General features: G+C 35.4%; 1 protein-coding gene across 1 annotated transcript in view; it reads right to left on the bottom strand.

The window, feature by feature from the left end:
* LOC138161242 (solute carrier organic anion transporter family member 4C1-like) overlaps positions 1 to 14,169 on the bottom strand; it is a 139,622-nt gene that overhangs the window by 100,897 nt on the left and 24,556 nt on the right. Inside the window, exons 3-4 of the mRNA XM_069088055.1 lie at positions 13,828 to 14,013; positions 10,740 to 10,836 (exon numbers count right to left, since the gene is read on the bottom strand). Coding sequence (XP_068944156.1) covers positions 10,740 to 10,836; positions 13,828 to 14,013 — 283 coding nt within the window. The remainder of the gene's footprint in view (positions 1 to 10,739; positions 10,837 to 13,827; positions 14,014 to 14,169) is intronic.

A 14,169-nucleotide genomic window follows, 5' to 3' on the forward strand; every position in this document is an offset into this window, starting at 1 on the left:
AGAGAGAGAGAGAGAGAGAGAGAGAGAGAAGGATAAATAGAAAACAAGATGGAAAGAAATACACAATTGGAAATTATAACTGTTAGTGTGAATTGGATGAACTCACCCATAAAATGGAAGCAGATAATAAAATGGGTTAGAAACCAAAATCTAACACAATGTTGTTTACAAGAAACACACTTGAAGCAGAGACAGAAGTTAAATAGTTAAAATAAGGGGCTGGAGCAAAATTTGTTATTCTTCAGCTGAAGTCAAAAAGGCTGGGGTATCTTCAATGATCTCAGACAAAGCAAAAGCAAAAATTGACCTAGTTAAAAAACAAGCAGAGAAACCATGTTTTGCTAAAAAGAACCATAGACAATAATGTATTATCAGTACTAACTATATATGCACCAAACAGTATAGCATACAAATCTCAAAGAAGAAGTTAAGTGAATCACATGAGGAAATAGTAAAACTACAATAGTGAGGTACCTCAACTCTTTCCTCTCAGAGCTATATCTAACCACAAAATAATTAAGAAAGAAGTCAAGGAGATGAAAAAAAGTTATATATAATAGACTTTGGGGGGGATAAATGATGGTAGAAAGGAATATAACTTTTCACCTGCTGTACTTGGCACCGTAAAAACTGAACATGTAATTAGGGCATAAAAATCCCACTACCAAACACAGAAAAGCAGAAATATTAAATGCTCTCTTTTCAGATTATATTGTAAAAAATATATATTTAATAAAGGGCCATGGAAGTAAAGATTAAAAGTTACCTGGAGGCTAAATAATACAAATCTAAACAATGAGTGAATCAAAGGACAAACATAGAAACAATCAATTTCATTAATGAGAAGGACAACAATGAGATAATATATCAAAACTATGGGATGCAGCCAAAGCAGTATTTAGGGGAAAATTTATATTTCTAAATGCACGTATAAATAAAAGAGAAAAAGAGCAAATTAACAAACTAGGCATGCAACTAAGAAAATTAGAAAAAGAACAAATTAAAACTCCCCAATGAAACACCAAACTGGAAATCCTGAAAATCAAAGGAAAGATTAATAAAATTTAAAGTAAAAAAACCATTGAACTAATAAATAAAACTAGAAATTGGTTTTATGGGTAAAAATCTAGTAACATAGATAAACCACTGGTTAATTTGATTAAAAAAAGAAAAGTAAAGTACTAGTATCAAAAATGAAAAGGGTGAATGCACTACCAATAGTGATGAAATTAAGGAAATTATTAGGACTTATTTTGACAATTATATGTCAGAGAAACTAATGATCTAAGTGATTAGATTAACAGAAGAGGAATTAAAATATGTAAATAACCCAGTCTTAGAAAAAGAAATTAAACAAGCCATTAATGAGCTCCCTAAGAAAACTCCCCCAGGATCAGATGGATTTACAAGTAAATACTATCAAACATTTAGAGAACAATTAATTCCAATACTATATAAACTATTTGAAAAAACAGGTAAAGAAGTAGTCCTACCAAATTCCTTTTATGACAAAAATTTGGTTTTGATACCTAAACAAGGAAGAGAAGAGAGAAAAAGAAAACTACAGACAAATTTCCTTAATGAATATCAATGCAAAAATTTTAAATAAAATACTAGCAAGTGGATTATAGCAATATATCACAAAGATCATACACTATGACCAGGCAGGATTTATACTAAGAATGCAGGAGGAATGGTTCAAATATTAGGAAAACTATCAGCATAACTGACCATATCAATAACAAAAACAACAAAAATCATATAATTTTATCAATAGAAGCAGAAAAAGCCTTTGACAAAATCAAATACTTATTACTAATAAAAACACTATAAAGGATCAGAACCAATTAAGCCTTTCTTAAAATGGTAAGTGATATTTAAAACTATGATCAAGCATTATCTATAATAGGGGCAAACTTGAAGCCCAATGAGATCAGGAGTAAAGCAAGGATGTCCAGTATCATCATTATTATTCAATGTTGTACTAGAAATACTAGCTATAATAATAAGAAAAATAAATTGGAGAAATAAAAATAAGCAGTGAGGACACAAACTATCATGCTTTGCAGATGATCTGATGGTATGTTTAGGGAACCCTAGAGAATCAACTAAAAAACTAGATGAAACAATTGACAACTTTAGCAAAGTTGCAAGACATAAAATAAACCCACATAAATCATTAGCATTTTTATATACTACCAACAAAACTCAGCAAGAAGAGATAGAAAGAAAAATTCTTCTTAAAATAACTGCAGATTATATAAAATATTTGGTGTTCTACCTGCAAAGACAAAGCCAGGGATTATATGAACACAATTATAAAATATTTTTCACGCAAATAAAGATATGTCTAAACAACTAAAAAATATTAATTGCTCATGGGCAGGCTAAGCCAATATAAAAAAAATGAAAACCCTATCTCAGTTAATTTGCTTATTCAATGCCACATCAATCAAAATGCCAAAGAATTATTTTATGGATCTAAAAAATAATAATAAAATTCATCCAGAAGAACAAAAGGTCAAGAATAATAAAATAATCAATTAAAAATGTTAAGGAAGATGGCCTAGCAGTCTCAGATTTCAAACTATATTGCAATGCTATCAAAAAAAATCTGATACTGGTTATGAAATAGAGAGGTGCATCAGTGAAATAGATTAGGTACACAATGGCTGTTGTCTGTCATTCTCAAAAAGAACCAAAATGATATCACTATGATAGAGTCAAGTTATAGTGTGTCTACCTGCAACTGATCAGACCAATATGAGCTCAGAATGCTCTACCATAATTCAGGCACAAATAGTCCATGTGACCATTTGGGGTGGAATCTCTGAATTAGCACATCTTATGTTTCTTGAACTACTTCAATTCTGCTTTGCTTATAGAGCACAGTACCTTCCCTGATGAGGGCACACCATGCTGGGTGGTCCTGTGCCAGTTTTTCCATGTTTCACAATCAGTTCCAAAGTTCTTAAGAGAGTCCTTGAGAGTGTCCTTGTATGACTTTTTCTGACCACCATGTGAGTGCACACCTTGTGTGAATTCTCCAAAAAAATAATCTTTTTGGCAAGTGTGTGTTTGGCATTTGAACAACATGGCAACTGTAATGGCAAGCAAAGAAGTAATATATTGCTTGTTTCAGCTACCTTTGAGTCTCACCTTTGATTGTGTCAAGTCTTTGTTGGAAACAGTATACATTGGGTTGCCCTTAAAAGGCCTAAGAGAGTTTGGAGACCTTCCCTGCCCTTAATAGGCTTAATGTCATCACATGGAGGCTATAGTGGGAGAAGTTTGCTGAAAGAGTGGAAAAGGAAGGGCAGATCAGGAAGGAACAGAGCAGATAAAAGCTTGAACACCAGAGGAGACCAAGTAGAACTGAGATGGAGAATGTTTGTGGTGTCAAAACTCTCTCCATCTATTCTCTCTGTGTTGATGTTACTTTGTCAGAAGGGAGCACTCTGTTGGTTTGTGTTAGTGTTACTTTGTCAGACAGTTGATTTCTCAGACAGAAAGTGAATTGAGGTGTATAAATATTGTCATAGCCTTGTTGAGCTTTATTTTCTTAGAAATAGAAACTGTGAAGAGCTTGGAGTGTAGCAGTCCTTCTGAGCTGCAAAATGGAACAGGAGCAGAAAGCTGACTACCTGTGAATCCAGGCAACAGTAGGGTGAATTCAGGCAAGAGCTGGAGAGCTGCTTACCTGTGAATCCAGGCAATAATAGGGTGAATCCAGGCAAGAGCTGGGAGTATGGAAGAGGAGTCATGGGGTTTCTAAGCCAGCCTCCAGTAAAGATGAAAGAGAACTTTACTTGGGTAATCAGTGCCGATTGATGAGATTGTGACTTACTGTGACCTAGGAGTGGATGGCCTTTGTACTTTCCACTACCCTGCAAGGATGATTGGCTTAAAGATGATTGGGAGCCAGCCTGGGGTCCAGATTAAAGATGACTTGACTTGTGACTTACTGAATAATATGTTTTGTCTAAGACTATGTGGCCACCTTAGTAATGAATTGTTATGTTACATTCTTGTGAATGTTGTGCTTTAGTTTCTTGAATGTATTGCTGAATAGAGTGTTCACTATACTATACGATTAGATCCTTAAAGTTATCCACAGCAGCAATCCTCAGGAGAACTGCTCAAGATTGGTGTAATGGCACCTTGTTTCAGTTACTCAAGTATTTAGCACCTTGTTTCAGTTCTTCAATTGCCTTTGATCCCTGCCTGTGATTTAAAGGTGGGAGGAGCTTGCTGTCACAACAGGAAGTGTGGAACAGGAAGGAGAACCTCCATATAAAATCAGGAGCACAAACTGGAACAGAGCAGAACTGAGAAGAACACTTGTGGTGTCCTGCACTCTATTTGTCTCTTCTATCTGTATTGATTTGTGCTTGTTACTTTGTCAGACAGAAGCATTCTGTCTGTTGATTTGTATACTTTGTCAGACAGAAGCCTTCCATCAGTTGATTGTGTTACTTTGTCAGATAGAAGCATTCTATGTGCTGAATTGTGTTACTTTGTCAGACAGATGTACCCTGTCTGTTGACTTGTGTTGATTTCACAGGCAGAAAGTGAATGGAGATTATAGTGCTGGCAATGTATGTAAATGTTGTAATTCTGCTAAACTTGATGTATGCAGATGTTGTTGTGGCTCTTAAGTTTTCTCTTGCCAGGAACAGAGACTTCAAAGGTCTTGAGATGGAGTGGTCACTTTGAGCTTCAGTATGGAACAAGGAACTGAGAGCTGCCTACCTGTGAATACAGATGACAGTTGGTGAATTCAGGCAAGAGCTGGGAGCATGAAAATGGAACCATTTGGGAGCCAGCCTTGAGCCAAGATGAAAGGACATTTCCTTGGGTAGTTAGTGCTGACTGACAAGATCATGATTTACAGTGACCTAGGGGTGGGAGAACTTTGACCTTTGTACTTTGTGTCCCTTAAGGAGGCCTGCTTCTTAAGGATGACTGAGTTAAGTTCTTACTGAATCATATCTTTTGCTTAAAACTATGTGGCCACTTTAGTGATAAGTTGTTAAATTATAATATTGTGAATGCTGTACTTTGGTTTCTGTCAATGTTTTGTCTTAGTTTATTACTGAATAGAGAGTTCACTATACTATGTAATTAGAACCTTGAAGCTGTCCACAGCACCAGTCCTCTGGAAAGCTGCTTGTGCTTGGCTTCACACATGCCAAGATAAAATCAAAATTGATAAATGATTTAGACATTAAGGTTAATATCATGAGTAATATAGGGGAGCATAGAAAAATGTACCTGTCAGATCTATGGATGAGGGAAGAGTTTAGGACCAAACAAGATATAAAGAGTATTATGAAATGTAAAATGGATAATTTTATTACATAAAATTAAAAAGCTTTTGCACAAAAAACCCTAATGCAGTCAAAATGAGAGGAAAAACAAGAAACTGGGGAAAGTTGCAGCAAATATCTCTGATAAAGGCCTCATTCCTCACACATATATAGGAACTGAGACTAACTTATAAAGCCAGTCCCCAGTTGATATTGTCAAAAAATATGAACAGGCAATTTTCAGAAGAAGATACTAAAACTATCAATAGTCACATAAAACAATGCTCTAAATCACTACTGATTAGAGAAATGCAAATCAAAACAACTTTGCAATACCATCTCATACCTATAAACTTGGCCAATATGATGGAAAAGGAAAATGACAAATGCTGGAAGGGATGTGAAAAAATTGGGACACTAATACACTATTGGTAGAGTTGTGGACTAATCCAACCATTCTGGAGAGCAATTTGGAACTATGTCCAAAGGGCTATCAAACTTTGTAGACCCTTTGACCCAGCAATACCATTACTAGGCCTATATCCCAAAGAGATCAAAGAAAAGGGAATATGGTCTATTTATACAAAATTATTTATAGTAGCTCTTTTGTGGTAGCAAAGAACTGGAAAATGAGGGGATGTCCACCAAGGTTGAACAAGTTATATTACATTATTGTGATGGAATACCATTGTTCTATAAGAAATGATGAGAAGATCAGTTTCAGAGAAACCTGGGAAGACATATATGAATTCATGCAAGACTTATATGAATTCATGCAAAGTGAAATGAGTAGAATCAGAAGAACATTGTGCACAGTAACTGCAATACTGTAAAGATGATCAACTGAGAAAGATTTAGCTACTCTGATCAAGGCAATAATCAAAGACAATTCCAAAAGACTCAAGATGAAAAATGCTATTCACCCCCTGAGAGAGAGAAAGAACTGATAAACTTTTTGGGTTTTTTTGTTTTTGCTTTTTGGAGGAGGGAAGGCAGGGCAGTTGGTGTTAAGTGATTTGCCCAAGGTCACATGGCTAGTAAGTGTTAAGTGTCTGAGGACGGATTTGAACTCAGGTCCTCCTGACTCTAGGGCTGGTGCTCTATTCAGTGAACCACTCAGCCGGCCCAGAACTGACAAACTTTGAATGCAGACTGAAGAATACTTATTATAACTTCATTTTTATTGTTTCATTTTCTTTTGGAACATGACTAATAATGATATATATTTTGCATGATTTCATGTGTGTCATACATATCAAACTGCCTGCTTTCCAAAGGAGTAGACAGGGGAAAGAAGGAGAGAGAGAATTTGGAACTCATAAATTAAAAATAATGACTTAAAACTTTTTTTACATGTAATTGCAAAATATTTAATAAAATAAAGAAAAATAGTTTTTAAAAGAAACCTCTCAGTTAATCCTACAATCCCTTCAAGGTATTACCCAAACTTCTAGAAAAAAAACTGTATAATAGCATTCACCCTAAATCACTGGGACAACTAGGTGTTGCAGTGGACAGAATGGGCTAAAGTAAGGAAGATGAGTCTTCCTGAATTTAAATCTGGCCTCAGACACTTCCTAGCTATGTGACTGTAATGTTAATGGAATAGGAAGATGGTGCTAGCAAGTATGTAGTAGTTCTCATAGCCCTTTCTCACATTCTGAGGCTTCTTGAGGCAGCAGATAAATACAGGCAGAAGTAGAACCACTGAGAATATATCTGTAGACCAGTCTGTCATATTAAGGCAGCAAAAATAACTGGTTCAGAAATAGGAAATGTAAGATAAGTCTTCTTAATTGTAGAATATTGTGACTTGGGAATCTAGTACTACTGGGTTCCTGTGTTGTGTGCCCTTATGGGAAAGTTTTGTTGTTTTGGGGGCTAGATTTTATTGCGTAGGTATCTGCTAAGAATACAGAAAAAAATGTTTAGGAAATGGTGAATATATGTCACAAAGTCAGTGATGTAAATAATGTCTGAATTCTATCTGATTCTCTTAGGCGTGCTCGTGTTAGGTCATTGGGCTCAAGTAATTAGGGACAAACATGATGAATCATTACCATAGAAGTTATAAGTAACAGAATACAAACAACTATGCAACCCCAACAGCATGTCTGGCTACAATGGCATTGCCACCACTTGAGTCTACCATTGTTTCTCTATCATTTATCAAGGTTAAAAATCACTGGGGAAAGCAGACATCAGTATGAGGAGGAGTCTGTGTTTACTCACCTGCCTGCAATTATTAATTACTAACCTACCTCATTCCCCAGGCCATTGGAGAACCTTAATAACATTTTCCTATTCCTGGTGACCAACTGTGGCTTAGAATAATGGTGAGATTTGGCTCTTCAATATTTTTGTGATGGATAGTGGACTTAGTGAAAGATCTTCATATGTTTATGATAGAGCACACTTCTACTACTGAAAGAAGTACAATGGGGGAGGGAAGAGAGAAAAAGAGAGACAAAGACAGAGACAGAGGGAGACAGAGAGAGACAGAGTGCACAAAACATTAGACCACATGCAGAAAAAGGAAGAGAAAACCAACATTAGAGAACCAACATGAGGAAGGGAGAACATCTAAGTACAGTCTATTCTATGTCTAGAATAAAGAAGATTATTCAAGTATGGATGTTCAGAGTTAAATTTTTGGTTAGGAGAATGAGAGAAAATTGACATTTGAGTACCCTTGGAACTGATTTCATGAGTAATGGTTTTGGGGACAAGCAGAAACAGGCAACCCTAACCTAGAGAGAATCAGAGAGACTGCATGCCTTGGGACACTTGGGGAAATGAGAAGATCAAGATATAAATGTCTTAATGGCACAATTCTGGTCTGCTAGTAGTTTCCACATAGAAAAATGTTTATGGAGAATCCAATAAACCACCCTGACTCTTGATGTAAGAATAAGGGGCAAAGATGACATTTCTAAGTTAGTATGTGTTATGCCCAAATGCATGCAAACACATATGTGTAAGTTTTCATGTGTTGAGGAGTGGAGAGGCACAGCAATGGGAGGATGGGCTTCATATCAGCTAGCCTTTAATCAAAGAAGCAGCAGAAACTGACCTTCCCTCTCCCAGCTCCTGCCCTGTTGCCTACAAACATGCTTAAGTCCCACCATCCTAACTCCCCCACCCCAAATAAACCTTTAATCTGTCTCTATTACTACTCAAACTATCAATGTCTATCTCTTTTCCCCTTTGAAACATATCTGCACTCACAAACAGGGTGAATCGGGTTTTAAAACTCAGCCATGGACCTTTGTGTCAACCCTAGCTATGATAATTTATATTCTAGGAAACCTAGGAATAGATAGAGGGCTGGATTAAGTAATTTACTGATGGAAAAGAGAAGCCCTTTGCTGATCCCAATGAGTGGCTGTATCCCATGGCTACATCCTGGCACTCCTTTTTTCTCTCTACATTCTCAGTGACTTCAACAGTTCCTATGGGTTCCAATTCTTTCCTGACTCCTGGGGTTATTATGAACTCATTACCATTGCATCTCCACATGGATGTCTCATAAGTACCACAAACTCAAACAAGTCCAAAACCAGAACTCATCTTGTCCACTACTCACCCAAAACTCGTTCCTCTTCCAAACTCAACTATTTCTGTCACAGGAAATACCATCCTTCCCACAGCCTTGATTTGTAACCTCAGTCATTCTTAATTCTTTTTCATATCCAATTAGCTGCCAAATCTTGTCAATTCTACTTCCACGACAATATCTGTTGCATACATTCCCTTTTCTCTCCTCCTCTATCACCCTAGTTTCAGGCCCTTATTACCTATACCATTGCAATAATCTCCTAGTTAGTCTCCCAGTCTCTCGTCCACTCCAATCCATTCTTGATACTGCTGCCAAATTTATATTTCTAAAGCAGTCAGGATTCTCAGGATTGCCATGATCTTATGCCAGAGATCTGTGATCTTTGTTCATCTGGCTGGACAATGTTGACAGCCCTAATGCCAGCATGGGAGAAAACTGGGAGACAGGTCAAGAGAACTTCAGATACCTAGAATTCAATCATAGTATTAAAAGAAATCATTGCAAAGAGAATTAAGAGAAAAGGCCAAGGACAGAGCCTTGGCAGGGGTGGGGAGGAGGGGTGTTCCCACACTTAAACAGTAAAGAAGAAGGTAAACTTTAAAAGAAGAGAAGTTATTAAAAGATAATGGTAGAAAGGAAGTCTGATCAGGAAAAGGCAGTGGAAAACAATTAGTATTTTACCTTGAGCAGAAGAAGCAACATCTTTCATTAAAGAGGGAAAGAGAATGTCATCAAGGGGACAATCAAGTTTCTGTCAGAACCAAGAGATGACAGAAGTATTTATAGAAAAGTTTAAAAATATAGGCAAATTGCTTAGAACAGAATGGGTATTAAAGGACAAATAATAGAAGGAGCAAGCAGAGGAGTGACTACCAGCAAAATGGACATGGGAAATGCACACGAGGGTGAAAGATGCTGAAATATTTTTGCTATTAGATTATTTAATGCCCTGGCAATGAATCTATACTATTTGTGTTGTGACTGACTGACAAAACTATGGGATTCAAAGGATACAGTCTCTAGAGTTGTGGGTAATCTAAGCTTCTAATGTTCCTTATGTGAGCTTAATGTACCATACCCAGGGACAGAGACATTGTTTAATGGCTTAGGGAATGGTTATATTGTCTACGTCTGTCACAGAGTAGATTTTATTTCAGATCCTACTGGCACTATTTGATACAGGTTGTCAGCAGGAGTATTTTATCTTTTTTTTTTTTTACTGCAACAATACTGATGAAGATGAGGCTTAGTTATTAGATTTTTTTTTTGTCTTTGGCAAAGCAATCTAAAAGTCCACCTTTACTTAAGTGATGATAGAATGAAGATATCAATCACCCTGGACATTTAATTACATTAATATTAATGATTTCATTAGCTTCTGGGTTGAATATTAGAAAGGTAAAGGTAAGTAAGTATATGAAAGTTCTAGATTCTGTGGATGATGCTTTTTCATAAAAAATGAAGCCTGTTATCTTCAAATTATTATGATACTTGCCTCACTTAAAAAGACATTGTACACCATAAAAAGAATAACAATGATAAAATTAGTGACAGCATTAAGTTCATGCTTGGTAGTTTGTTAAAAATGCTTTGCAGCCTTCATCACAAACAATTACATAGTAATATAGTTAACTAAATACAATGGGAAAATACACTTTCATTTACACAAATATTATTTCTGAAGAATTATAAATGTTAAAGACAGAAAAGAATTCATTTTAAGAAACACATATCAAGAGAACTTCAGATACCTAGAGTTCAGTCATAGTATTAAATGAAATCAATGCAAAGAGAAATGACCAAGGACATCTACAAGCAACATTTTACACAATTAAAAATGAGAGAAAATACAGAAGAAAATAATGACTTACTCTTCTTCCATATTGATATCAATATAGATGGTTAGAAGTTGTCCTCCTAATACATAGCCAATAGCAGGGCCAAGGACAGACATAGCATAGCCAATTCCTAGAAAATACATTTTGAATAATACATACTGTCATTTTCAAATATTAAGCTTAGTAATGATTAACTACCTCCTACTGTGACTTTTAGAAGCAATGATACCAATGAACATGGAGACTATTTAAACACTCCTGAGATTAAAAATAGAAAGTAATATAAATAATTTTTCTTATATGTTGGTATTAAATGATGAAAAATACTTCTGTTAAAAGGTTCCCTGAAAGTGCTCTTTTTGAGTTGCCATATTTTCTAGAAACATTGGACCCAGAGTATGCAAAAGGCCCTGAATGTGACAAGGACAAAATTCCCCTCCTCCTCCCCCCACTTCACCCCATCCCTGTGCTGACATAATTTGTTATTTTCATGCCAACTTGGACTCCATGTATGTCCTTGGGAGTCAAGAAAGGCACCAGTCAGTCTGCACTAGGCTGAGAAACTGCTTGCTGGGACCCGTGTAAATAAGCAGACCATCACATCTTCAGAGTCTAGTAGTTCTGAAGGGAAAAGAATGTTGTTTTGCCATCTTACTTATTCATTCTCCTTCCTTTCAGGAGGGGATTAGTCCATTTTCCCTCCCCTATGACTTTCCTTTTTTCCTATAACTTATATACCAAGGCTTTCCCTGTACCACTGGGCTCCTTAGTACAGTAAGTTCCCACAACATGTACTTTTTTCTTGTAATGAATCCAGCTGCAAACATATCTCTCATGGACTTGTGATACTGTATTTTGATTAGTACCCTATAGGATTTCAAGAACTCATTATCTAATCCATAAAGAAATTAGTTTGATTTAATATATAAAATTCATTATTACTGATTTCATTAAAAAGGTAAATATTTTTAACATCTTCATATGTAGAACTATAATAATCTGCTACTTTCTGAAATATAATAATGTAATTTTTCTTTAAATTTAAGTGAAAATGGTCATCTAAACTTGTATCATCTACTTGTACTTGTTTATAAAAAATATAACTTTTTAAAACTGTTTTCATATTTAAAAAAAACCATATCAGTAGCTTTTATTTTTTATATCATCTTCATTTCCAAATGTATTCTTTCCCCCACTCATTCTCAGCAATTATTTCCTTATAAAAAATTACAGCAAGGAAAAAATCTAGTTCAGTAAAATCATTTCAGTAAAATTATTCCATACCAATAGTCACTCACTCTGTAAATAAAGGAGGGAAATGTACTTTCTCAGCTCTTCCCTATGGTAAAGGTTAGTTTTTATAATTATAATTTCAACTATCTAATTTTAATATTAGTTAAAGTTAATATAATTAGGAATATGGAATATATAATAATTACATACATCATAACACCTTATATCATGAGAGAAATTATTATTAATAACCAATGATTTGGGAGATCCAGAGTTCCCCCTTTTTCCAAAGTCTTCATTTGGAAGCTCAGCCTCTGAAGGACAGGACAGATGATAGCAAATAGGATTAAAATTCTCCTCATTCTAGCCATTGTTACCACACAGAGCCTTAAAGAAATTTAATCTAAGGTGAAACTCCCAGCCCATTATCTTCTGCTCAGTCTTGGGTGGGGAATATAGATTCTTAATCTAGATTTCCTGTTGGATGAGGGTAATTTGGAAGTAAATAACATGATTAAAGTTACATCCTCTCCTTCCTCATTTGAATAGGTCCAACTCTCACTGTATTATTTTCTTTCATTGCTTGTTAACCAATCAGAGTGGATTGCCACCCTCAGGAACACCCACTCTTCCAAGGGCATATAAATTGTGAACCCACCATCATGACTGGTCTTTGACATTCAACAGTGTCATGTCCTTTTTATCAATAAAATGCTAGCATTACTAATAAAATGAGTAATTACCCAGAAATCATGTCTCTTGAACTCTTCAAACATCACCTTAAACCTTTATATGAATTTTGATTTATCTAATACTTGACTTATTCATGCCACAATTTTGATCAATGGCATTACTTATACCACTTTACTTCTTCTTTTTTTTTTTTTAAAGCAATCGGAGTTAAGTAACTTGCTCAATGTTACACGGCCAGGTGTTTCTGGGTGGGTGCTAAGTGTCTGAGCCCGGATTTGATCCACAAGTCATTTCAACAGTGGAGCCAGTGCTCTTACAACAGTGGAGCCAGTGCTCTTACTCGCTGTGCTACCTGGCCGCCCCTATACCACTTTACTTCTAACAGTATCAAATAACTTAAATAAAGAAAAAATTACATTGTTTAAATACCAAAAAAGTAAAAAAAAAAAACAACTGCCACAACTTCACATATCCAAATCTGTTGCAATCGATTTAATATGGATATAAAAGAATATCAAGGAAACCAATACTGGGTTAAAAGAGATAGCACTATGTCACTTACACAGTACAATGTGTTCTTACATGCCCTCACTGAGGCCTACCAATTTTAAAGTTTGATTTCATTTCACTTCTCTGTTATGCCTCTGACCAATATAGGTTAAGTACTAATGAATCCAAAAGGCTGCTTTGTGCAACCAATCCAAACAGCACAAAAGTCTGGTTAGAGTTAGACCTTTAAAGGTCCTGACATTAAAACAAAAGAAAACAAAAGACAAGAGTTACTAATTAGAAAAAAAGGGTATGCAGAAAGCAAGTTCAGGAAACCTTTTATTTTAGCAGCCTTTAGAAGTGCTCCTACTCAGGGGCCAAACCTCAGTTAGCTTTTAAAGTGATGGTGGCCAGAGGCACTTCAAATACAACTGAATTCATAGCAGCATAGCTACTAACATGTACCACAATCAAATCCAATATCTGCAAAGCTCACAGTCTAAAAGTGGCCATAAGAATTCATTTTTTAGGTCCTAAACAAGTAGGGAAGTCAATATAGCAAAATAATTTGTTATCTTATGGAGAATGTTTCCAACATTATGATTGGTAACTATGAGTTTTAAACTGATTTAAATAATTATCTCCAATTATAGAAAATTTCAACAAGAAGTCAATATGGCTAAACTATATTAGTAAAAGAATTCACCTATGTATAAAGAGGACAAGTGTGTGGGAACGCTGTCATGAATGAAGGCTGTTCCCAAAGTATAGAGAGGTGTCCCTCCAACTCCTAGAAGCATCTGTCCAAGTATGAAGACATATAGGTAGTTTGAAAGTGATGATGTTATGTAGTGTTGACACGTGTTGTTGACTCTTGTTTCTGGGCAGGTATCTTTAAAAAAGACATAAAAACAATTATTATTATTTTTTCTAATTGTTTCAAAATTTAAATGCACTACATACAGAATTTTCTTTACCAAATATGAAAATGTCATTTTACAACATCATCTTTTAATTAAATTTTATGTTTATTTTTAGTTTACATCAT

The sequence above is a fragment of the Petaurus breviceps genome, unplaced genomic scaffold, assembly GCF_028583685.1.
Source record: "Petaurus breviceps papuanus isolate PSGF00001 unplaced genomic scaffold, PetGlider_PUasm1.0 184, whole genome shotgun sequence".
NCBI lineage: Eukaryota > Metazoa > Chordata > Mammalia > Diprotodontia > Petauridae > Petaurus > Petaurus breviceps.